The sequence below is a fragment of the Lonchura striata genome, chromosome 1 (assembly GCF_046129695.1).
Source record: "Lonchura striata isolate bLonStr1 chromosome 1, bLonStr1.mat, whole genome shotgun sequence".
NCBI lineage: Eukaryota > Metazoa > Chordata > Aves > Passeriformes > Estrildidae > Lonchura > Lonchura striata.
Window position 1 is genome coordinate 106910194 of NC_134603.1, and position 25019 is coordinate 106935212.

The following is a 25019-nucleotide window of genomic DNA, read 5'->3' on the forward strand; positions in this document are numbered from 1 at the left end:
CTGAAGCATAATTACACATGGCTGTTAAGACATGATAAATACCTCCTCCCATCTGCTTTCCTGAGTATCAATCTATGTCTAAATGCATATATATATATATGTGTATATATACATATATATGTATATGTAAATATCCTAAGGCCAACAGTAAAACAAAATGCACACACTTTTTCAATTCCTGGTAGTTATCAGAAACAGTTTCATTTTGTTCCAAGGTGAACAGATAATTTTTTAAGAAATATATTTGTGAAGAGAATTTTAAGAAGAGATACTACCCTGATCATGCACAGTCGTGAGCATATATTAGATGTTCCACCCTTTTAGTTCATCTTGTTAAAGTTGAAAATTATTTACCTAGGGTATAAATTTTGCAGACAGTTAAGTACATGGACTCACTTGTTGAGATTATGTGGTATGAACCACTTTAAATTTGTACTGTGAGCCATAATGGAGTAAGAGCCCATCATAGGTCAGAGTCTTAGACAGACTGTCAAGAATAGGTCTGGAAAGGAACAAAGAAAAGTAGTTTGTATAAGACATGGTGAAGGCACTTCACAAGATGGAATGGTCCCTTCTTCAAAGATTAATTCTGTCCTTTTTTATGGCCAGACTTCCAGAAAAGTCTTTAAGTATTAGTTGTCTTTTTTTTAATTCTGACTGCAGTGCAATTAATTTCTAATCAAGTCTAATCTAAGAGAATTAATTTCCACCTAAATATCTATTTTTTCATTTGAATTTTGACTTCAATCCTCTGAAAAGATAACTGTCAGATTGCTAATGTGTGATAGCCCATGAGGTTTTCTCAGAAAAAAAATAGTTGTAGTATAAAACTGAAGGTTGGTTGGAGACTGTGATGGTTGCACCCACTCTGCCTTTTTCTGACTTCCCCCTTCTGCAGGAAGAGGAGAAAAATGTAAGGACTGTGAAAACACACATGTATTGAGATAATGACAGTTTCATAGTACAGAAAAATCTACACACACAATCAAAGCAAAAAGAGGAAATGTTTTACTATTGCCCACCAGCAGGAAGATGTCCAGCCCAGGAAATGAGGCTCAGTGTGCCTAATGGTTACTTGGGAAGACAAATGCCATAACCATAGACATCTGCCCCTTCCATGTCCTTTCTCTAGGCTGTCATTGCTGAGCCTGATGTAATTTGCAATGGAATATTCCTCTGTTTGGGTCATCTATCTTGACTATGTCCCCTCCCAACCCTTATTCACCCCCCAGCCCACTGACATTTGGGGGTGACGTGTATGTACAGACAGACTCAAGTGATAACTCTGGAAGATTTCAAAGATGCATATCCTTCCTTCTGTCTGATTTTTCTTATTCTGTTACTGATATTTGCCCTGAACAGAAAATCAATGTAGTATTTAATCAATGTAGTATGTAATCTAGTACTATGATGGACTTATCTATCATAACACTAGGGCAGAAAAAGTAAACGATGTAAGTCAGAATAAATTTATCATGCATTTATTATTTTGCAATCTAATAATACAGCCTGTTCTAATAATGAATGTCTTGTTTGTCAGTCATCTATTTTGAACGAGGTTATAGGTTAGAATTCTTTTCCCTACTGTCAGAACACATTTGTATAATACTGCAGAGTACATGCCAGTTTGTGAATCTAGCAGCATCAGAATGCTCTGTGAACCTAAAAGCAAGTATTCCATCAATATTTTTTAATTATTTGAGGAGTCACTAAATTTAATAGATAATTTAATAATGTTATAAAATAAAATATTTCACACAAGAATAATTTCCTTGCATGTTGCAATTGTTCTGAAATATTATTATAGGGCCTCCAGTCTTTGTATTTTCATTTCTGAAAAGTACTCAGAGACTGTACTATTTTGATACAAAATTTTAAAATGCATAAATGGACACAAAGTTTAGCTTTGTAGAGGGTAGAGAATACTAAGGAGTTAGAGAGGGACTCAAATCATCCTTTTGCTGTATATCCCATTGTGGATTTTGAAAAAAATAAAGATGTGTTCAACAATTTGAGACAGTCAGCTTTGTCTCTGATTGTGGAAGGCCTCGTCTTGTATTTCTGATTCTAAGGTATATCCTAATGTACATACCAAATATCCATAGAATGGGTTTGCACCTCTATCTACCTAGGAGAAACAAGAAAGGGGTGGTGCAGCTACGTGTAAGAATAAGTGGAAAAGGAAAAATACACCTCAGAGTCCTGAGGTGTGGCTGAAATCTGGGCAAAATGCTGGAACACAAGATAATTTTCTGTCATTCTTTGGAGCTTTGCTGGCAGCCTGCTTCCCACTGTAAAACATTTGGGATGTGCCAACATCCTGTATATCATCCTTACTGAGCTCCTGCCTACTAAAATGGCATTTAGAATTAGACCAATGCCTCAAGGCATTCATGCAGTGCTGAAATTGCAATTGTGATTGGAATGGGTCAGGAAAAAAATCACCTGCTCTGAGAAATTTTGTAGATTCTGGCAAAATTACAGCTATCAGTGAATGGAAGTAAGTGTGGTATGTTTTGGAAGTTTTAACTTCCAAAATTCATATTGTTAACGTAGTTCACAATATGAATAATGATAATGTTTTTTCTGTAGGACAAATGTTTTCTTCCTAGACAGCAACTTCCATGTAATATCTATGGGAAAGGTATTCCCGGGAATACTTATAAGAAAACCATAAATAGGGTAACTGTCTTAGATAAAATGGCAGAAAAATGTGTCCAGAATAATGTCAGCAATTTTTCTGTTTCTATAAATGTTCTATACCCAAGGTGAGCTGTCTCTGTTACTAATCACATCAGACTGGAAAGGACATAATTTTCTTCTAAAATTTGAGGCAAGGTGATCTGAGGTTTGGAGGCGTTTTGTTGTTTATTGGAGAGTTGATAAGATCATTGTCTTTGATAGAAACATTTATTTTAGACTAAATTAAACTGTTTGTTACAATTCTTGGAATTATTTACATCAGAGTACTTAGGAATATATCTACAAGGTACACAGATGTATAGATATTCTTATTTTATCAGTCTTATAGATGAGAGCATCTCTTCCTAATTTTGAAAACCCTTCCAGCTGTCATTCTGGAACCTGAGGATTTGCATAACTGTTAAAAATCTGGTCTTCAAGTTAGGAATAAAAAGGTATTTCTCTCCCCAGACCACTAATTAGAACAACCTAGATCAAAATAATTTTTTTCCAGGCTTCAGAAACCTTACATGTCAGATATTTTGAAAAGTCATTTTTATCTTTTGTACTGATGTTATGTTAAATATTTTTCCATAATAAGCTACATGCCACCCATGAAGATAGAAATTATGCTCAGTAAAGCACATAATTTTCAGTTATGCAAGAAGCACTTTTGTTTCTCTAATTAGAACATGAGATGTGAGAGGAGTTAAAGCTGATTTTACTAGCCCACATTTTATCAGACTTAAAATTCAAAATAAAGTATTCCATATGTAATTACAAAATAAAAAAAAAAAAATTAACTTTTTTTGTTTCTTTGAAATCAGCTAGTATATTTGGTATAATAGTTTGGATTTTACAGAAGGATGGGAGTTACTTTCATTTTATGTAACTTTCCATTTCTTTGCTTTAAAATTTTAATGGTTTTTATCAAAAAATTGTGCTTCAGAAACAAGTCTCTCATATAAAAAATACTCAGCTTTAAAAATAAAAGCTCTCTTAATAGGCAGGAATGAGCAATAATAACTTCTAAAAGAATTATATAGGTTTAATTAGCATGTTACCAAAGCATAAGCTACTGAAAATCAAGCAAGACTGTAGTGACAGTTGTTTGCCGTCTTATTTTTTCTCTTACAGCTGTTAGAAATTTGATCTAATTCACTAGCTAACTCCGTAAAAAAAATTTAAAATCATATATAATTGCCCATGACAAGTGTTTGTAGTTTTTATATTACTGGTAACAGATTCATTGTGATGATGACATTGCATTTTAGGCCATGTTCTAGAATCTTCAGTATTATTATTTTGTGCATGAAATAGAATCGGTTTAAGATAGAAGAAAAGCTAGCTCTGAGTGATGGAGAATAAAGAAATATCATGAAACACTTTAGTTCCAGTTAGTCAAGATGTACTAAAGTCCCATTGCACAGCTCATCATGCTAATGTATAATCTGACATATTAAATACTTTAGCAATTCCAAAGACCTATGCCTACCTGTATAAACTGTTTTTACAGGAACACTGCATTTTGTTGATCCCGTTTAATTTCTTTTCATATTTAAAGTGTCTATTAATTTTAATGACAAAAGTAATGTACCTTTAAGTTCTAGACATTTCATAGCTTTGGATGTCAAAAGGGACCTCTAGATTTTATTGTAATTCCTGCAAAAGAATATTAACAGAAGTTAAAAATTGTTATTTGTGATGTATACAACAGCTTACAAGAAGAATCAGGCTAATTAAATGGTTGCTTGCACTATTTAAAAATAGTAAAAATAGGTTTATTTCAGTTTAAAATAAGAAAACCCTTGTTTTTAATATCTAAGTATAGAAGGAAAAATAATGTGATCAGATGTGTCTTTTGAATCTTCTGGTTTGTACAGCACAAATTCTGATGGTCGTAGTAAATTAATTTTCAGTGATTTCAAGGTTAATATAAATTGCTTTCAGAGAAATTGCCTAGTGAGTCCTGAAAGTTGTGAGCACTACTAATCAGTGGGATCTTAATTTATTTGCCACACCACCAACTTTCCTGGTCCCTGGGAGGCAACTGGTAAAAAAAACAACCAGAAAAATGAGTGCTAAATTCTGAAGGAAGCTTGGTTTAGCCAGTGTCTTTCACGTTTCTTTTTCATATTTGTACAGTGTTGTGAGGAAATACAAGACTTATGACTTCAGTTCTTGTGAGTACATGCACCCTGTTGAAGTGTCTCTTTGAAGTGCCATTTTTGTATGACCTCACAAAAGTTATAAATTAACTTTAAGGCACTTCACTGTGAAATTACAACACATAAAGAGAGATAGCCTTGTTAGTAAAACTGAGGAAGAAGCATGGAAAGAAAAAGAAGGGACATGGCAGAGACAGAGATGGAGAAGAGAAACAACTCACTGGCAGGAATAGGAATTATGTACAGGAAATAAACCACATCCTTCATGACAAAAGCCTGATAAGGTTGTGGGCATGGGTGGAAGATGAGATGCTACAAATGCATGAACATCACACATAAGTAATTCTAGCAATAAATATTTTTGAGCCTCTCACCAGCCTTCTGCACTTCTTTGCAATTTCACTGACTTATCTCTGCAGTAAAAAAATCTAATTAGATTGCCAAGTGTAGCACATCAATTAACAGATAAAATAACAGTATTAAACAGCAATAGTCTAGAAGCTGACTCTGGTCTTCCTAATTAGGCAGATCTCTCAGCGTGAGCTATGAAAAGCAACTAACACAACAATATAACATAAAGGGCAAGGGGGCCCATTATGCTGGTAGGCAGTGAAGAAAAAAAGGGACACAAGAAAAAAAAATCCCCTATGCTCAGTGAACTATAACTGCTCCATGAGTTGCACTGAGATTATGACAGATTTATATTCAGCATATTTGATAAGTTCTAACATCATCCATTTTTCTTAGGAAAAGCATCTCAGAGAGTCAGATGGCAGGGATCAAAATCTTGTCTTTGTATTGTCTTAACTGAGATAAGAGAGTGTAATTATTTACTTAGGCATTCAGGTAAAGTCTTTCTATTCACTTTGTAAAACTGAGCTGGACTTGGTAGAACAATAAGTTTCTTTTTATTTTAAGGTATTTCAATTTTCTCTTTCAAATTGTGTATTTATTTTATATTGTTTTACTGTTTCACTTTTGTATTTTATTACTTAAAGTCCAAAGACAAAGGATTGTGCCTGAAACCTTTTCTATACATGAGGGACATTCACAGCTGAGAAATACCCATTAAGTTCAGTGAGATTTTTGCCATTAGTAGCTTAGGCAACGAGGAGCAAATACTGCAAATATTAACTCAAAAGCTGGGTATCACATTTTCATGCAACCCTTGAGCAAAAAACAGACTACAGAACTGACCTGTACAGCATTCTCTGAAGATATATGGCACATCTAGAAGAAACAAAAAGATCTGTTTTTCCTCACAGGTTAAAAAGTACCTGGAAAATCCTGTCTTTATTTTGCATTTAATTTACTTTTCAGATCTTACAGTATGGACCAATGCTAAATCTGTTGCCAAATCAGTGTATACCAAGCCTGTAAAAGAATGAAAAGATAATTTGGACAATACTGGCTATGGTAAATGAGACATTTGTTGTCTGTCTGTAAAGGTATACTTAAATATCAGTTTTATAAAGTGGTTTATTTCATTTGGTAAAAAGAAATGCAGAGTTTTTCCTTAAAAGAATATAAGACTGAATTAAACTTGCCCATAGGAGTTGGAGACTAAGAATTGTTTACAGTGAGGCTATTTTACACTAAACAGACAAAATTTGCCATAACATGGATACTATGATATCAGCAGATGTTCTTGAAAGTACTACTATTGCTGAGTGATCTACTCAAAAATTCAAAACAATATGGATGTTACTGTAGCTGAAATAGCTTTGGTAGTGATGAGATTTTCTTGTAATAATTCTTCTGTGTAGACAAGGTCAACTATAGCAGTTTAAGCACCTTTAAATGAAAAGAGAGTACAGTCCATTTGATCTCCCCTTGGCTTTAATTACAAATGCCTGCACAGCAGTGCCCTAAAGGATCAAGCATCTTCAGAAAAAAACACTTCCAAGGACTCAAAAAGTTACTACTAGAAGGATCCATCTTTATTAAAATAAATTAGTGGAAAGGATATGGATTGAGGTTTTTTGATTGCTGTTGGTTTTGCTTGTTTTAACTCTTATTACGTCTTTCTTTAAAAATAAAATGCTGGAAATACATTTACTTAAATATATTAGAAAATTTAGTGAAGAATTTTGTTGAGGTGAGGAGAAAAAGAGTAAGAATTAAAACTCAATAGGAACTGGGAGCCTAATATCTTGTAAGTTTATCATTCTCAGTATAGCTAGAGATTTTTTCCCCAAAGGCCATTGGATAATGGAGAGATACCCTACTGTTGTAACATAGAGTTCAAAGACTATTGAAAAGCTCTTAGAGGCCCAGGTATTTCTCTACAAATTCTTCTTCCTACTTTTTGAAGTAAATGGAAGATTGCACTGCACTGAAAGCATAACCCTTTGAGGAAGATTTAATCCCCAGAACTGCCCCAACAGCAGCTTGGAGTCTGCAAGACTGAGCAGAAAAAATTTTTGGTTGAATTCCACATGGTGTGATAGCTCAGGTTCAGCAGCAATAGTAGTCATTTGCAATCTCTTTAATTAACTTGGACTGGCAGTGTGTCAGTGGGTTTTTCTCTCTGCAAAATTCTTTCCTCATGATCATAGATATATTGCCAAATTCCTTAGAGCATCCTGAAAATATTTTTTTTTTAAAGCCTGAATATATTTTACCTTTTACCTTTCATTCTCCTTGTGTTTATTGCTTGTTGCAAGTAAGCCTGACTTTCCACTGAAGCTCAGCTCTGTGGAAAGGGAAATATTGCTTTCATACAATGATAAGAGTAGTGTCTGATTTCTCTGGGAGTTTATAACCATTCATCAAAAAACTAAACAAAAATATCCATATTTCATTCCAAAATAAAAGCTATCAATATAAACAGTTTTATATGCTTATTTTTCCTCATCCCCCATAAACTCAGGATTACTTCCTGAGCAGTTTTAGGATATGTAGTTTGGATGTCTTCTCTCCTTGGGATTTGATTTCTAATCAGACACATCTCCTATAAAACATTAGGGACAATCTTTCTGTTATTTAATGCAGTGGCTCAGATGGGCGCAAAAACAGAGAAGGAAACACAATCCTGACAAAGAACCCCACAGGCTGAAAAAAGGAAAAATGAAGCAATATTATACAGACTATATCTGCTAGAAGGCACTGAATTTGCACTTTTCAACAAAGTTTAGAAATTACAAGAGATTGATTATTTTTTTATCATTCTCCAAAGCCTTTTAATAGGCACCAGTCTATTCAGTTTCAAGATACCAGTGATACAGAGCTACTTACCTAAAGCAATAATGCATTAACACAATAATTCCATATTTACCAAGATGCAAACACAGACATGTACATCTACACCTGGACAGCATTGCATGTGCAATTTTCATTGTTCATTAATTCAATATACACCATTTGTAGGCCTTGTTTGAGTGTGTTTGCTTGTTTGACTTGAAAATGAAAATTAAAAGACCGATACATATTGCATAAAAATGCTTTTAACTACTATTACTCATCAGAGCAAGTAGCTTTTTGGTTTCCTTAGGAAAACTAGTGTGAGTCATTAGTTACAAGAAGAGCAGAATTTTTAATCAGTAAGGATATTTTGTTCTCCTTATTTTTAATTATGTATAAATGATAGCTCATCTTCAATTGCTGCACATTAAATATTTTAAGCATTTCTTGTATTCACAACACTGCCTTGATGATGCTTAATTTTCAATTAGCAATTCTTACATTTTGATGAAATCCCCCAGAAATGAATGGGCTGTAATCTATAAGTAAAAGTTAAAGGTTAAAAATAATTTCAGTACTTCTGTTTAAGTTAAGGGTGTGATTTTTTTTTAGCAAATACTTAGTGGCTTCTGAACAGAAATGGTAATTTTTTTTTTTAATTAAACTTTCTTATTGCAGTCAAATAGTAAACAATGAGTTTTTTCAAGACTAGGATTTCATAAACAGAAAAAAGCAGTGGAGATAGACTAGGAGGGTTTTTTTGCTTTTTTTTTTTAATATGCATGAGTCCTCCATTGATTCATAAGATGACTGTTTGTAATGAATTGTATTTGTTATTAAAAGATCTACTTGGATAAGAGTAATTAGAAGTTTTCAAATTGATGTAAACGCATAGGAATCCAATTACAGTTTAAAATATTTACATAAAATGGCTTTTATTTCTCCCATTGATTTCTGACAGAATAGATTATTCTTAATGCTTTTGAACATTAAAGACATGTTTCTAACCATTATTTCAGAAATTATTTTGCTTTATCGAAGGTGAAAAAGTGAAATGTATGTTTAGATTTTCTTTTCTTAATGATAATTGATATATAGCAGAGGAGTTAGCCTGCTGTCTTTGTTAAATAGGTGGAAGTCTAATCCTTCACTGGTATTAGTGATGAAAAACATGGTTTCTAATAGAACGTTTAGAAAGTCAGGAATCTGGAAACTGACTTGCGATGATCTGCTGGTTCAACAATACTGTCACCAGGGAAAATGCTAGGACAAGTGGAACAGCACTGACTGCACAACCAGCTATTGCATGCACAAGCTAAATATGATTTTCCAGGTTAATAACCTCTTCATGTATTTCTTCTACTGAGGAATTATATTTTAAAATATACTGACAATAATATCTGCATTTATATTTGTATTGATTTTTTGTTTGTTTGTTTTAGGATGCTACCACATGGACAGAAAGATTTCACTAAAACTTATGTGTCTATTACTTGCTACCTTAGCTAAAATTTTTCTGTTTTGTTAAAGTCATCTCCTATATCTATTCTCCCATATACCTGTAACAATAACTTGTTAAACCCAAAGGAAACAATTTTTCTTTACAAACCAAATCCATGTGTGGATATATATATAATCCAAGATGTGCCTATTACATTACATATTAGGTTGTATTCCAGTGCAGTAAGCCAAGACCACGTCTTCTGTGTGCTTTACTTATTTGATTTATTCTAAACTATGTTGTCTGGATAAAGAGTGAAAAATAACTTTCAAACACTACATTCATCACAGCCATATCTGTAGGGAAAATTTCTCTGAATGCCTTGTTCCAACATAAAAGAGCACTTTAAAAAATGGAATGTGGCAGTTTTAAGCAATAAAATTTACTTATCCACATCTGAGTTTTAAGAAAGCATCTTCCTCTTTTATTCATATGTAGCACTCATTGCTTCCTGATTGAATAGCAGCATCTTATGAAGCTGGAATGAGTTGCCTATACACACTTGTATGCATTTCTTACCTACTTGGAAAAATTCTGAGTATTATTCTCCCTTTCCTAATTAAACATATTTAATTATAGCCTAAGTAAGGGCTATAAAATTTCATCCATTGTGTGATTATGCATATTTGCTGTACTGACAGCCACTGACATACAGAGCTGGTTGAATTATTTTTAAGAATCAAATACAGGTTTTTAAAAATTACTGTTGAAAAATAATTTCATTGATTGCATAATCTCAAAAAATCTTGCATAATTCGAAGACTGAAAGAAAATGCTTTTTCAAATAATTTACAAGCATACTTTGGGTGGCTCTAATAACAGATAAATGATCCCAAAAATGGAAAATGCCCCATCTGACAGGAAAGCTATATGTATGGTCTTACTCAGACTCCCTTTCTTTCTGAAAAAAAAAATAGAATTTGACAGGATTGGTAAATTTTTTTTTTCTGGAGATACAGTCTTATGATATTTTGAGCCTTCCAGTCATTTCTGATTAACCAAAAATGCTATTTCCTTTCCTTACTTAATCTGACTCTGCTATTAAACAACAGGTTTTACTTTTATTTCTCTGTCAGGAGCCTGTAAATTTAGAGACAAACACTGTTGTGGTGTGTTTTTTCTTTGATTTGATATTTGTTCAGTGTCTGTTCACTCCCCCCCCCCCCCCCACACACAATCTCCTGTGTTCCCCAGTTGTTAATCTTCCCAAGATCTTCCCTAACCCTCTCCTCTCCAAGTTGTCAATTCTCCCTTTCCCTGCCCCTTTCCCCAGAACATTCCCTGTCATTCCTCCTAATCCCCTCCCCTGTTTCCAGAGTATTCCCTGTCTATTTGGTGAGGCTCAACACCCTACTGGTTACGTTGTGTTACTCCACTCCCCTTTCCCCTGATAGGTTTGTGCTATGTTAGTCCCATCCTAAACTCCTCCCAGCCCTGCCCTCATTGGTTGCTGTTCCTATACCCCGCCTCCTGAGTTCCTGTATAAAACCTTTGTTCGCTCTCCTCGGCGGGTCTTGGGCCTTGCTGAATAAAATCATCTTGTTCATCCCCAAGCCCCGTATCGCCTCTGTCTGTCCCCACACCAACAACTGGGACAGCAGAGCTTCCCAGGGGGAGCAGCTACCCGTTCTCTTCCCTCACCGCCCAGCACGCCACTGCTCGGGGTATCCCAGCAAGAGAAGCTGCTCACGTTAACAACAAAACACTACAATAATGTCTGAAGAAATGAAGCAATAGTTTAGTTTTGGATTCTAGTATTAATATTTACTTTAGAGCTTGAAAACTTTAATTAAATGAACACCTTAGTCCAGAAAAAACAAATCAGTCATTATGGATGAGGATCTGTAATTAAAAGAGTAATGTACTTTGATTGTAAATATTGAACCTGCAGCATGTTAATATGTGCTAACTATATGTAAGCAGGTCCCTTACAGTCTTCCTGAGAAAAAAAACCTCATCTTACTGTATTTTTTTAAGCTTTTAGTGATGGAGCATAATCAAAGGATCAGGAAACTGAATTGCTGGCACTGGCTGAGCAGGGAAATCTGAAATGCATGGTACAATTCCTAGGGGAGGAACAGCCAGTCACACAGCTGAGATGCCATTAGCAACCTCCTGCTGGAGAGGCTGTTCTGGCAAATGAGGTGTTTGAAGGTCTTAAGCTCTGCAATACCAAAAACTCTTGAACTGTAAACCCTGCTAGAAGTTCTAGATAAGTCATATCTGGCTGTAGGAAGGGAGACACAGTACATCACTGACCTTGGAAAGTGCAGTCTAATAAACACAAGGAAAATCTCCTGTTGATAAAGCAAATCTTCTGTTTCCTTATTCAAGTAAGAGAAAAAGGTGAAAACCCAGTTAAATGAAACTCAATGCTTCTGGCAGAATTAAATGTGCAAATAAACTTTGAGCATGTGGGTTGTACTAGGTGAAATCTACAGATCCCTTTGAACCTTCGTGATTTTGTGACTATGTGTTCTTACCTGATGTACTTCTTGTCATGGAGAACATTTTTGCAATAAAAATGGTTTTTCCCTCGCAGAGAAGTATCTCACTTTATCTCACTTTATATGTGTGATACAACACAAGTTAAGCATTTCATATTACTGTATATTGAATCCTTCTTTCCCAGAATGCAAGCAGTGTTGCAAGTGATGCTGAATGCAGTACCATCAATCCTTACATTTTTGCTAATTTTTATTCAAATACATTGCTCATTCACTTAATATTGGTAACTCTATGCCCTTTTGCAGTAACACCTTAATCACTGGAGGCTGTTTACATGTTAAATTATTAGACTTTCACTGAACCAAGGCAGAACCTAATGAACGTAGATCAGTTGAAAATAAAACTTTTTTTATTAACTTGTATGAGTGCGACTTTTAAATTGAACACACTAAAATAAATACAAAGGATAATAAATACTGGGTTCAGCCATTAGGAAGTTCATACTTGATCTATGCATGACAGAGTTTGGAGCTCAGATTTTATGGTTTACAAGTTTGGAATCCAAACACTTTCTTCCATCTCAATGTGCAAGACATCATTGAGTAAGGAGTACAGTAGAGGTATATACATACCTCTTAGATATGTTAGATCTTAGATATGTTGGATGTTAGGCAAGAGAGGAAAAAATATTTGGCTGAATTACTTCTTTTGAATTATTTGTCCACAATCATGTTCCAGTGGTCTGCTTTTTCTATGTTGTGCTAAACACTAGATATTAATCTCTGATTAATTTGGAAATAAAACAGTGGAACTGAACTGTACAAATGCGTAAAGTTCTGCAGTCATTTATGCTAAAGAATTTTCCTCTATTAACTCATAATTTTGAATTGAAATACAGTAGCTGAAAATAGCAACTCACTTTAGTTTCTGTTTCCATATAATGGATTCATACACCAAGATGGAATTAGCAGCAGCAGCAGACTCATAGTTTCAAGAAAGGACTAGACATCTATTAGAAATGGGGTTTAGTGACACACATTTTTTCCCTCAGGCAATAGTGAGATTACTCACTATAACAAATGTGAGTGTCCCATGGCCAGGTCTGTCTCAGTCTTGCACTCCATGCTTTCTGCAGTCAACTGCAGAAGTTGGAATGACAGTTGTGAGATTTTTATGCTGTGAGACATTACTGAGCACAGGAGCTTGAAACAGTCCATGCTCCATACTCCTTAATCATTGTCTGTGCAGCTCACTTTGAGAGTTCAATTTAAATAAAAGTTCCATGGTTGGAAGAAGTAAAGAATATGTGTTTGAGAGTGATTTTGTGAATAAAGGATCTAGAACATGATTGAGAAAGAAGAATTTGGTCTTGAGTAATGGATATTCTAAGAGCATCCAGATATTAAAAGACATGGAAAGATTATATACCACAAGATGATTGAATTGGGTAGCATCAGCTCAAAAAGAGGACTTCTAAACCAGTATTTTGTGGGTCAATTGTGTGTCTTCCTGTTTTCATGTAGCTGTAAACATTAAAACCAAAGCTCCAGCTAGTCATCCATTTCCTTAATATTTTAAGAGATTGTCTTGTCCATTTTGTAGATCACTGAGTAAATTGAGTGTAAACGTTAAGGCATGGTACAATTTCTTTCTTTGCTGTAGTTCTTTTTATTAAGTAATGAGTAAGTTCAGCAGTGTAATAAGGATTGAGACCTGTATTGGCCATTTACTGTGCGAGAGTCAGAGCTGTCTTTTTTTATTGACCTGGAGCTCTTGTGATTTACCTTTTTAATAAACAGTGAAAACATTAGTAGAGGCTAGCTGTTTTCAAGTATATTAAGTTCTTTACTGTACCTGGTTTTAGAGTTTAATGATATAGTTTAATGTTCCCATTGAGATCTAATGTCAAATGATGGGTTTCAAAATGAAGAACAGAACTAAATGAATTTATGATTGCAAGGAATGCTTCTGGCTTGTAAACAGCATGATAAAATACAAAAAAAGCAGACTTTTTTTAGAGTAGTTGAATTATACATATATTTTTACCAGATTTATTTTAAAGTACCATATCTAGAGAACAGTAGATCATAGAGAATATTGTGTTGCATATAGTTCATAGTTGCAAGGTGCGTGAATTTTAATTTTCATGATCATAAATGAACCATATAAAGCTATACATATGAAAACTTTTCAAAGTGTAAAAACTCATGTACAGCCATCAAAGAAGTGTTTTTATGTATGCTGAATCTCTTTTTTTTTTCCCTAGGAATAGACTACTTGAAATAGACTGTATCTCTTATCATCCATTGCAATTGTCCTTCTAGAGTCAAAAAGCAGAATAGATTGTCGAAAAAATAGTTTATTTCTGATATGAAGATTATTTTAGATTATGTTTTAGTTCTCTCTGGCACTGGTAGTAGTCCACTATAGAAGACTACTATGTACTGTTTGGTATGATTTATTTTGCAAACTCTGGTTAGAATGGATATGCTTAAAACTGAATTGCAAAGTATATTATTAATATGTTCATTTTCTCATTTATCCACCCTATAGTCAAAACACAGCATATATAAAAATGTTCCCATTTAGTTTTTAAATTAATTATATTTTTGAAATTTGAAGAATCAATGAAAGAAAATTTGCTTGAAAATCTTCAACCAAAAAATCATTAACTTTACATTGTTAAGTTCTTGAAAAATCATCCTATTACACACACCCCTAAGAAAATAATTTTGTAGTGTGTTCTGAAGCTTCATCTAAGTTAATGAAATTTTCAAATACTTTAGTGTTTTCTTCTGTGTATATGGTAACTAATTTAAGTTAGTTGAAACTGCACAGAACTCCACTTGTCACAAAATTATTGTCTTAAGGAACAACTAGCTTGTATAAAAATTTAGTTTGATAGTGTCAGAAAGAACCCAGTTTTCCTATTTAAAAAAGAAAAAGAGCAGGAGGACACATTTATACATACACTTGAGGACACAGGACAAATCTTAGCCATGGTCATTATATTACATATCTTTATATATATTGTACATACTTTTGTTTTTCTTTCTTCTTTAATTTTGGTTCTACTTCTTTTTCATTTCACTTGTTGCATTTGTTTCTTACTAGACAGAAAATTATGACAAAACCACATATTTATAGACATTTTCACAAGAGTTAGAAGAATTAATATTAAATAGCACCATTATAATAACTACAATTTTTTAGTGGGATTATATTAGGATAAAAATAGAGAAAAATGTCTGTGCTTTGAAATTCAGGAAAAAATTTAAAGTACCAAATGTTTTTTATATATCTTCAGTGGATATTGCACTCATAACTTGGCAAAGCATTCTCAGTAGACTAGGAAATATTTCCTCACAGTTTTATTTGGAGAGTTTCTGGCAGGCATATAAAAAGGAAGAGTAAAGTTTGTGTCATTTATCCAAACATTGAGTTAAAAATACACCTTGACAAAACTCTTACTACTTTGATACTGCATTGCCATACGTACACTGTATGTAATATAAAGAAAAATGAGGAAAAAATTCCACACCTCCTTGCAAAGGTATATTTTCTCTTTAAAATTTTGACATCACTTGACAGATAACAACAGGATTCAGGCTCAGTGCATTGGAAACTAAGCAGGCAAGAGAAGCATAAGATTGATTTTCCTTCACCATATGCTTCTAGAATCTGAATTAAGTACACATTATTGTAAATGCAAGATACATCTGTATCTGTATTAGTTTTTTGCTCCTTTGTAGCAAGTGCCTTGACTTTTGAAAAATGGAGTAAAGGCAGTGTCAGTTTGGCTGCTGCAGACGTGAGGCCAGAGCTGCCCATGTCCTTATAGCTGGGCTGTAGTGCCTGAAGGCAGTGCTCAAACACGGTACCTTTGGCTCTCTGCCTCGCTGCAAGAAAACATAAAAGAGGAGGCAATCTTTTGACTACTGCGCTGGGCCATGGCTTTTTTTTTTTTTTTTTTTTTTGGTGAAATGGGGTGTAGCAGTACATTTCTAACATGAGCTCAGCTAAATTAGTTCCACTGAGGCTCAAGCTGCAAAGACCAAGTGGCAAATTCAGCATGCTATCATGTTGACAGCATATGAAACTACTGAAAAAGTAGATTTGGATTTTCTGAAGAAATTTCTGCATATGTAGTTTTTTTGTGAGTAATAACAAAACGAGCCTTTATTCTTTGTATGATTTTGCTTTGTCAGAAGAAAACAGTCTTTTTTTACTGTTAAAACATGTAAACGATACACTGTTTATGTACTTACATTTCCCATAATGATATTTTAGAACCTGTGACTAATAGCTATAAGTGAAGCTACAGATGTGGAATAGTTTGGGCCAGCCAAAGATGCTTTGATGTATCTTTGATATTTGTGGATGGTAGATGCTCAGTGTATGGTTATTACCATCTATTACTATATTACTAGCATATCAGATATAAGGTTCAAACTACAGGGTAAAAAAAGAATGCTAAAAGTGAGGATTTTTCCCTAAAGCTCATTTAGTCTAAACAGACAATTTAAGCAGATGAAAAAATAGATGAGAGATAACAGAGTGGGAAAATTTCACTGAAGGTCGCTGTCTGTCAGTTGTACAGAACTTTTATATCTTTAATCCAACTGAAATATTCTGTATAGACTTTGAAGTGTCAGTCATTCAGAGATCAGTAGCAATTTAAAAATATTTGTACACGTTAAATTTGTAATTTAGGAGGAGAAACATATTCCATGGTTTTTGTTCACGGTATGGTAAACATTTTTCTGGAAAGCACTTTGCTGTTCTGCTTTGTTTTGATTGCTGTTATTTTACTGTGTCAGAAAGCAGGGATTTTTTAGTAACTCCAGGCAGTACCTTGATCAAAGCAGCTAAGTAGCTGTGAAGAAGTCTCAGTATCTCATGAGTCTTTGTGAATGCACACTTCTTCATTCTTAAACTGTTGGCATTGAAGATAGTTGTATTTCTTTCATAAGAAGTGGAGTAAATAGAAAAGTTCTGGAGCTTAAGTCTGATTTGGGGCTTTTTCTCCATAATCAGTTGATATGTTGTTTTGCAGTATCAAATCAAATGCCATCAAATACATTTGATGCCCTGATCAAATTTTGCCAAATCCTGCATGTAGACTAAAGTACAGGAGAAAAGCATAGGTAGGAAGATCTGTGGCTGGAGATTTAGATTCCTTTGAGATTTGTGAATAGGGTCACATTTGTCACCCAATATCCTTTGGTCAATCTTTGCAAGGCTTTCTGTAATATTTTTTAGAATAAAATTGATGATGCATTAACTAATGAAAGAACTTTAATGTGGACTCAAGCATTTACTGTGATAAAGCCTAACACATCTGTCTAGCCAAAGGAAAGTGGTATTATATTTTTACTGGTTTAACACTGTTTTCCAATCTATCTGTATAATAGGAAATCCATCAGAGCAGAAATCAAATTGCAAGTAATCAGATTTGTACTTCCTATTTCCATGTAATTAAAAAAAATTGTCAGGTTTTCTTTTCCCCTTCTTTCTTCATTTCTTCTTCTTTGTTCTCTTTCTCTCACTCTTTTTAACTTTATCTTCTCTTATGAAGGTTTTCCCCATTGCAGCAGTAGCCTCTGACAACAGTCACTGACTGCAGGTGAATGTAAATAGGTCTTTTTCCTACTAATGCTGATAGATGAGTGGCTAAGGAGGAGAAAAATTATATATTTACACTGCAATTATAGGAATTATATGGTTTACTGTCTGAGCAGCATTCTGCACTATGATAATTTTGATGATATTAAATATCTGAGTGTCATCATAGACAGAACACAAATCATTACTACAGTCTACATATAATTCTTAAGCATAATTACTGTGTAATCTTCAGGTGATTGAATTATCATTCAGACCCATGCTGACAGTACAGCCATGCATAAAAAAAAAATCTTCTTAATCAAAGATGACTGCAGTTTCTTTTTTTGATTGAATTATTTTCAAAACACGGGAATTCAGGGATAGATTCTGGAAAAATGTTGCCTTTTTATTCAGCTAACAAAGCTGAGTAAAATTGTGTATAATATAAATTTTTAATGTAAATAAAGTGTATAATATAAATTTTCTTCAAAGAATGAGTACACCTATTCAACTGTAAAAATGATGTAGGAACAGAAGGGATACTTGTCTTGTTATGGGAATCTTATGAATCCACAAAACCCATTGTCCTGATCATCTCTGGGTCAGATCCCCGATTGTTAAGCCAACTGTTTCAGATGTTACAAAGTGGTACCAGCTGGCCTTAGGAGAAAACTGATATAACTATACAGGATTTTCTGTAACCATCAGAAAGTAAATTTAAGAAATTGAATGGAAGGCAATCTCAGACATTGCATGTGGAATCATCTTTTTATGATGTGTATTTGGTATGAAGGTTACTTATGTTGTAATGTCCATCAGTTTTCTTTCATTTATAACACTTGTGCCAGGCAGTTGTATGTAGATTCAAAAGAGCAGGATCTCTATAGCAAATTTGCTTTACATAAAGGTAAGATTTTTGTGATAAAAGGGTGACTTTCATACTGCATTTTTTTTTCTATAAATGGATTTCATGTTTTTTCTAAAAGTGGGTTGTTTTTTTTTTCCTTAAACTACATAGAAAAATCTCAATAATTAATTTGTCAGATTCTTGACAATTTGCAAGGCAAACAAAACCACCTGGTTCATATAATATTTGTTCCATTATTTTTCTAGCAATTTATTTTGTTTCCTAAAAAATGTAATCATTCCAGAAGTAATGGATTAACTTGAGCCATGATAACCCCACTTCTGAAATTCCATTTGTTGCTTCTGAATATTTCGGCATTTATGCCCAAGTAAATGTGTCCTCTTTCATGCTGGTAACTTCTAAACAGATTTATTGCAGAACAAAAACAACATAATATTTTGATATTACACTTTGAGCTGACTCCCATGGCTGGAATATGTCATTTGGAAAAACCAGATCAGGTTGAGAGTTCTAGGTGTACTCTAAAGCTTAATACGTATTTACTATTGAAATTTGCAATTTAAGATGTGTTTTATAAAGAAAAGTGATATTTCTAATATATATTTCTGAATTCTGACAAAAATGAGATGTATGGTGATAATTATGGCATATCACAGTCCTTTCTAAGGCTCGTATTTTATGTACCAAATAAAATTCTTCAAAATTTAGTTGGCATAAACAGTAAAGGGATCACAGTTTATCACTTCTTTAGAAGTCTTTGCAGGTTTAGGGAAGACTTGGCCATATAAATTCAAATTGAAATATATGCAGTTAGGCATAGTATACATAGTGTTTTAATGGAGTTTTGAAATAGACTTCTGTGTTAATTACACAACGGAAATGTGTTTGTCTCTGTTTTTTGGTTTTTTTGGTTGTTTTTTTTTTTTTGAGAGGGGTGGAAGTTTTAAATTAATTCCCACAAAAATAACAAAAACAAGTTAGGAATTTTAATATAAGTTGCAAGCAATCACTGAAGAGCAAACCACAGAAGAAGACAAAAATCAGATGTGATTGAATAATATATGATAAAATGCTATCCTTCTTTTCATTCAGAGCATGAATGAATATAAAGTGTCAATCAGGAGTATAAATGCTTTTGAAAAACAGGAAGAATTTTACTTAGCAACTATTCAATTGTTAGTTGTCAAGGGTTAGGATGAAATGGTAATACAAATAGTTGCTAAGATACTGGTGATTTGATTGTTAGCAACTTAAAAATGGGAGTTCTTAAATATGTGTAAATTTTTAGAGGTAAGTATCTGAAATCTTTTACAGAATTCAGCTTAAGTGGCAAGATTCAATATTCAGCATAAATGCATCTGTTGAATAGAATCCTGTTCTGCAGCTATTTTTACTGGGATCTAGCATCCAGAAAATTGTGGAAAATCGCTGTTCATACTTTAGAGATTGCATAAAGAAAATAAGCAAAACAAAACTTTGTAGTGCTAGTATGCAATATATAGATATGAATATTGGATTGACCTGAAATATTGGCATCCCTCAGTTTCCACGTATTTTGAACAAAACCAAACATGAAAATAATTAGTTCAAATGACAGTTTATTCTCAAAATTAGTTGAGGTCACAACTTACCTGCCATTTCATGAAACATATAAGGCTTATGTTTGTTTTATATAAAGTCTAAAATTGCCAGGCAGTTACTCTGGGCTCATGTTTTATTGTTTACAGTGCTTACAGATACCTCGAGTGAATTTTAAAGAGGTATCAAATGATTTATTAATGACCACTCAAACGTTTACCTTTCATTTTGAGCTATAATTAGGTAAATGTACATGACAGCAACTGTATTTGAGAGAAATTGAAAGTCATTGACTACACTTGTAGCATTTTTCCTCCCAGATCTAATTTATTTATATTTTTACTTTATGTGGATTAAATTTATATTCTGCTTGTTTCTTATTTTTATGGTATTAAATTGTGGACAAAAGAAAATGTATTTACAATGCATATCACATTTGCATATTTTTTATTCTGTTCAGGTACAATCTGCACATGGCATGTCTGTTTTTCCAGTTGCCATAGGAATATGCAATCTCTCATCAATGATTTTATTTTCTTTTTCCTTTAGGGGCTGATGTCATCAATTTTGATGGCCATGTAGTGTTACCATACAGATTCAGGAACAAGAAAATGAAAACACTGAAAGATGTCATCTCTCTGAAATTTAAGACCTCTGAAAGTGAAGGTGTAATCTTCCATGGAGAAGGACAGCAAGGAGATTATATCACCTTGGAACTGAAGAGAGCCAAACTAGTTCTAAATTTAAATTTAGGTATGTCTTGATTGTTTACTTTTGTGGCAGTTTTTAACTTGCACAAAAGATTTAGGTCAAACATTTAATCCTCTTTCCCACAGTAATTTGATAATTCATTCAGCTATTTTGTTGAAAAGCTTGTTAATTTCCTTCTTACATGTTGGGGGAGTATGCATGCCTATTTAGTTCCATCCTGTCCCTTTTAATCTATGTGAGATTATCTGAAAAGATCATACAGGAAAGCAAGATCAGCAATATATTGTCATTACTGCAAACGAAAAAGAAAAAAAAAGCTTGCCAGAATTATATTTGGTCTCAGCTGTGCTTTGTGTGAGAGAAGAACACTGTCATCACTTCTGGAGAAATAAAGGTCACACTTAGGAACCTTAAAGAAAAAAAGATAGTATCAGTCTACTGAGTTACAGGCTGCATGGAGTTGGAGTTCAGCAGCCTTCCTAGAGTCTGAGAAGGAGGGCTAGGAAAGGAAAAGAAACAGATTGTTTAATCAGGCAATTTTATTATGAAATCCTGTACATATTACTCTAGTTCCAGTCCTCCCAGTAGAGGACTACAGACTCATAAGTGACTGGATTTATAAAGTACACTTATTATGAAAAACATCCACATTTATCTGGTTTCAGGTTTCATTCAAACAAAAGAACCTTAGAAAAAGATTTAATGCCATTTTCCTTAATTTTCGTATAGATACATGAAGAGTAAATTGTTCCATTTTTTATTTACATTAAAAAAATACTTATTTCCACTAGCATTTTCTGCTGTTCTTTTTCTAACAATCAACATGAATGGATGATGAGCTAACATTAGCAGTTACCTATTTTTAACAATTTTAATTGCAGTGGTAACCCTTTCATTTCCTGTTCCTCTATAATATTCAGCACAAACTGTCTTCATAAGCTATTATATCTTCTGTATACGAATTTGGTGAGGATGCTCTTGAATCATTAGGCTGATAAATGGGACTAGGCCCTGTGATATGCACTCAATAAACAGATGCAATGCTTTATGGTGTTATTATTCCTCTGCCTGATAGTACTGTCTTTGCATCAGATGCAGCAGAAAAGCATGCTCCTCTTGCCTGGTGAGATCCAGTGACTTAATTTCAAGCACCAGGGACTGAGGGAAAGATGGGGAGACAGAAGTTGATTTAGGTTCCACTTTGCTCTGCATTTGAGTTTGTGTTGAAGAAAATGAGGCTCAATGACACACATGCAATTCTATTTTATTTTTTAACCAACAGGACTATTGGCCTTCAGCATAAAGGCAGGCTGGTCATTTGTAGGGAAGTAGTGTCTTAAGCTATGGAAATGGGATTTCCAGAATGTGTTTTCAGCATGCACAAACTTTAATGTCTCAGTTGCAGGCATTCTTAAGGATAAGAAATTTTCAGCCTCAGAAATGTTTAAAGTCCTCATGTATTCAGAACATGGAAGATTGCATTGAGTTATTGAGCAGTGCAGCAATTTTTTACACTTACTGCTGAATTAGTCATTTGCTGCTCCAGTTGAGATCCATGCTATCAACCGTGCTGGCTTAGCTATGTCAGTCAGATGGCAATGAGATGTGATCTCTGACTAGCACAGCTTCACTGGCAAAACCCCCTGGATAACACAGTAGAGAATTGCAAAACAGTACTCTTGCTAGTAGTTTGACTTCCTGAATAGGAAGACTGCTTCAGGATAACAGACCAAAATAAGCTGTATTAGCAGAAGATGGTTTTTGCTGATGTTAGCTGCACTGAGCCTTTTCCCCTCTGCTTGCTGGTATAATGATACTGGTAAAGTCCAGAAAGCATAGAACTCAAGAGTGAGATTTTGGCTGTTTTTGCCAGAGTCTGTTATTAGGGTCCCCAACATTCATATATCAGTGCAGTTCCAATGCAGCTCAGGATCTGGCCCAGATGTGACAGCTTTTCTTTTATGTGGAGTAGGAAAAAAAGCACAAAACTGGAAATTGGTATTGCTTCTCAGGTTCATTTCCAAATAACTGCTGTTATGAATTTATACATATATTTAGACAGTTCAGTGATCAGGAGTTTGCTGTATTTGTCTAGCTATTTGTATTGATGGCAGCAACTCTCCACCTGGTAAATCCCAACTCTGTAGCACACTGACTTCCTCCAGCCAATTGCATGCCTGGTATGATTCAGGTGAAACATTGACAAAGAGGAAAATGTTTGCCTAACTAGTACGAGGTGAGAAATGCCATTGTTTCTGTTCTCAGGCAGCAACCAGCTTGGCTCTATTTTTGGGCACACATCTGTGACAACAGGCAGCCTCTTGGATGATCACCACTGGCACTCCATCATCATAGAGCGCCACGGGAGGAACATCAATCTCACCCTTGACAGACACATGCAGCACTTCAGAACAAATGGAGAATTTGATTATCTGGACCTGGACTATGAGGTAGACAGTGAGACTTATTTCTTCTTATTCAAATTGGTTTTATAAAGTCCAATAAGAAAGCTAACATAATTTGTTTTCTTAATTATTCATGCATTTGTTTTGATTACTTATTCCCTTACATTTCCTGAAACTTTCTTTCCAATGGTGCTCTCTCTTAAGTGTAAATTATGTTTCTCTTAATTAGCCTACCAAGTCCCATCTGGTGTAGCAATCATCTCTGCTCTTTGTTTTAAAGTGGGAGATGTGTGTTATTCAGCAAGATATGCACATGGTTTTAAAAATCTCTAAAAGCAGCTGGTCTAAGCAGGAAGTATATTTTTAAAAGTATGGTGCAATCTGTTGTTCTACTCAGGTGATAATTTTGCTCTTGAATCAGAAAGGCTTAGTCTGTAGTGTTAGTATTTATTTTAGCAAAGGAAGCAGGTTAGAATATTTTTATTAATATAGCTCTTAACCTATCCTGTCTTAGGTAGGTAGATACTTCCTTGTATTTTCAGAAATATGGCATCAGTATCTTCTTTTGCGAAAGAAGCAATGAAGAGTTAGGAAAGTTGTAAGAAAACTTGTTTAATCAATCAGGTTAATGCACACAAGTGCTGGTAGTAATTAAATGTGGATTTATTGTTTGATTACACTACAGCTTCAGCCATTATGAACTTGTTCAGTTCCTCTAATCTGTACATGAAATTCAACACAATTGCAATTGATTATTGCAATCTTTGTTTAATATTTTCTTACACTTTTTACTGTCTCTAATGAGAGTTAATTTGGTTGGCTGCACCAAATGAGTAACTTCCACCCTTACAACTTTTTAAGATGTAAGAGGGAATATAAATAATGTCATGGAAAAAAGTTTGAATTAACTTATGTATTTATATTTTTACAATTTTTTGACCAATAATTTATGAATGTTTGAAAAAATTAATTATAATTGTAAATGTTTCTGAGTCAAATATTTGATTATATTCCAAAAGATGTTTATGAATATATTATTTGCTGGCATCTCTAATATGAAAATAACAAGCAGATTTGCCTGTACCTCTGTTAATTATTGAGCACTGAAGATCTGAACTGAGCTACTTAACACTCATATAAATAGATTTTATTAAAGGTTTTCAAGTGAATGAGCTACAGAAAAAGGCTGAGTGCCATAAGCCAGGGTTGTGCAATTTGTGCACATATATATATATATATATATCATATTTTCATAAAAAAACATACTGCATTTAAGAGTAAGAGCTGAATTCAGTGCATTCACTTTCCCATACTCTCTGCATAAAAAGATCCCACTGGCAGTTCTCAAAGATATATTTCATTTTCCATATACATGGATATCCTTGTGTTTAATTGAACTTTTTTTGTGTGTGTATATATGTCTGTGGCTGATGTAAACTCACGAGATTTAATCTCTTCTCCTTCCTTTCCTCACTATTATCTCACTGGTTTTGGAGCTAGATACCACAGACTAAATTTAAAGGCGTTTGGGATTTAAAGAGAATAAAGGCAAAGGAATCAAAATTATTTTTCACAGACAAAAAAGTTTCTAGGTTAACCTCTTGCAGAAAAGTTAAGTAAACACAAAAGAGGAATAGGCATTAGTTCTGACTGCATTTCTCAGACCAAAAAATAGTCCCTTAAATTGCTCTTAACTCTGTCAGGTTATATGATTTTTGCTTCTTCTTCTTCTTCTTGTCTTCAAAAATTTTAATTTAATTTTTACAGTTGATTTAATCCAAACACATGATTATAACATGCATAAAATGTTTGACAACCATTAAAATATTACAGTCCCATTCTCCATATGAAGAGCTGTATCTTCTCTA

The 25019-nt window shown here is 33.9% G+C and overlaps 1 protein-coding gene across 2 annotated transcripts in view; it reads left to right on the forward strand.

Moving 5' to 3' along the window:
• CNTNAP2 (contactin associated protein 2) overlaps positions 1-25019 on the forward strand; it is a 1054227-nt gene that overhangs the window by 467742 nt on the left and 561466 nt on the right. For both annotated transcript variants that reach the window (XM_031503926.2, XM_077786381.1), the window contains 2 exons: positions 20585-20788; positions 23012-23196. In XM_031503926.2, coding sequence (XP_031359786.2) covers positions 20585-20788; positions 23012-23196 — 389 coding nt within the window. The remainder of the gene's footprint in view (positions 1-20584; positions 20789-23011; positions 23197-25019) is intronic.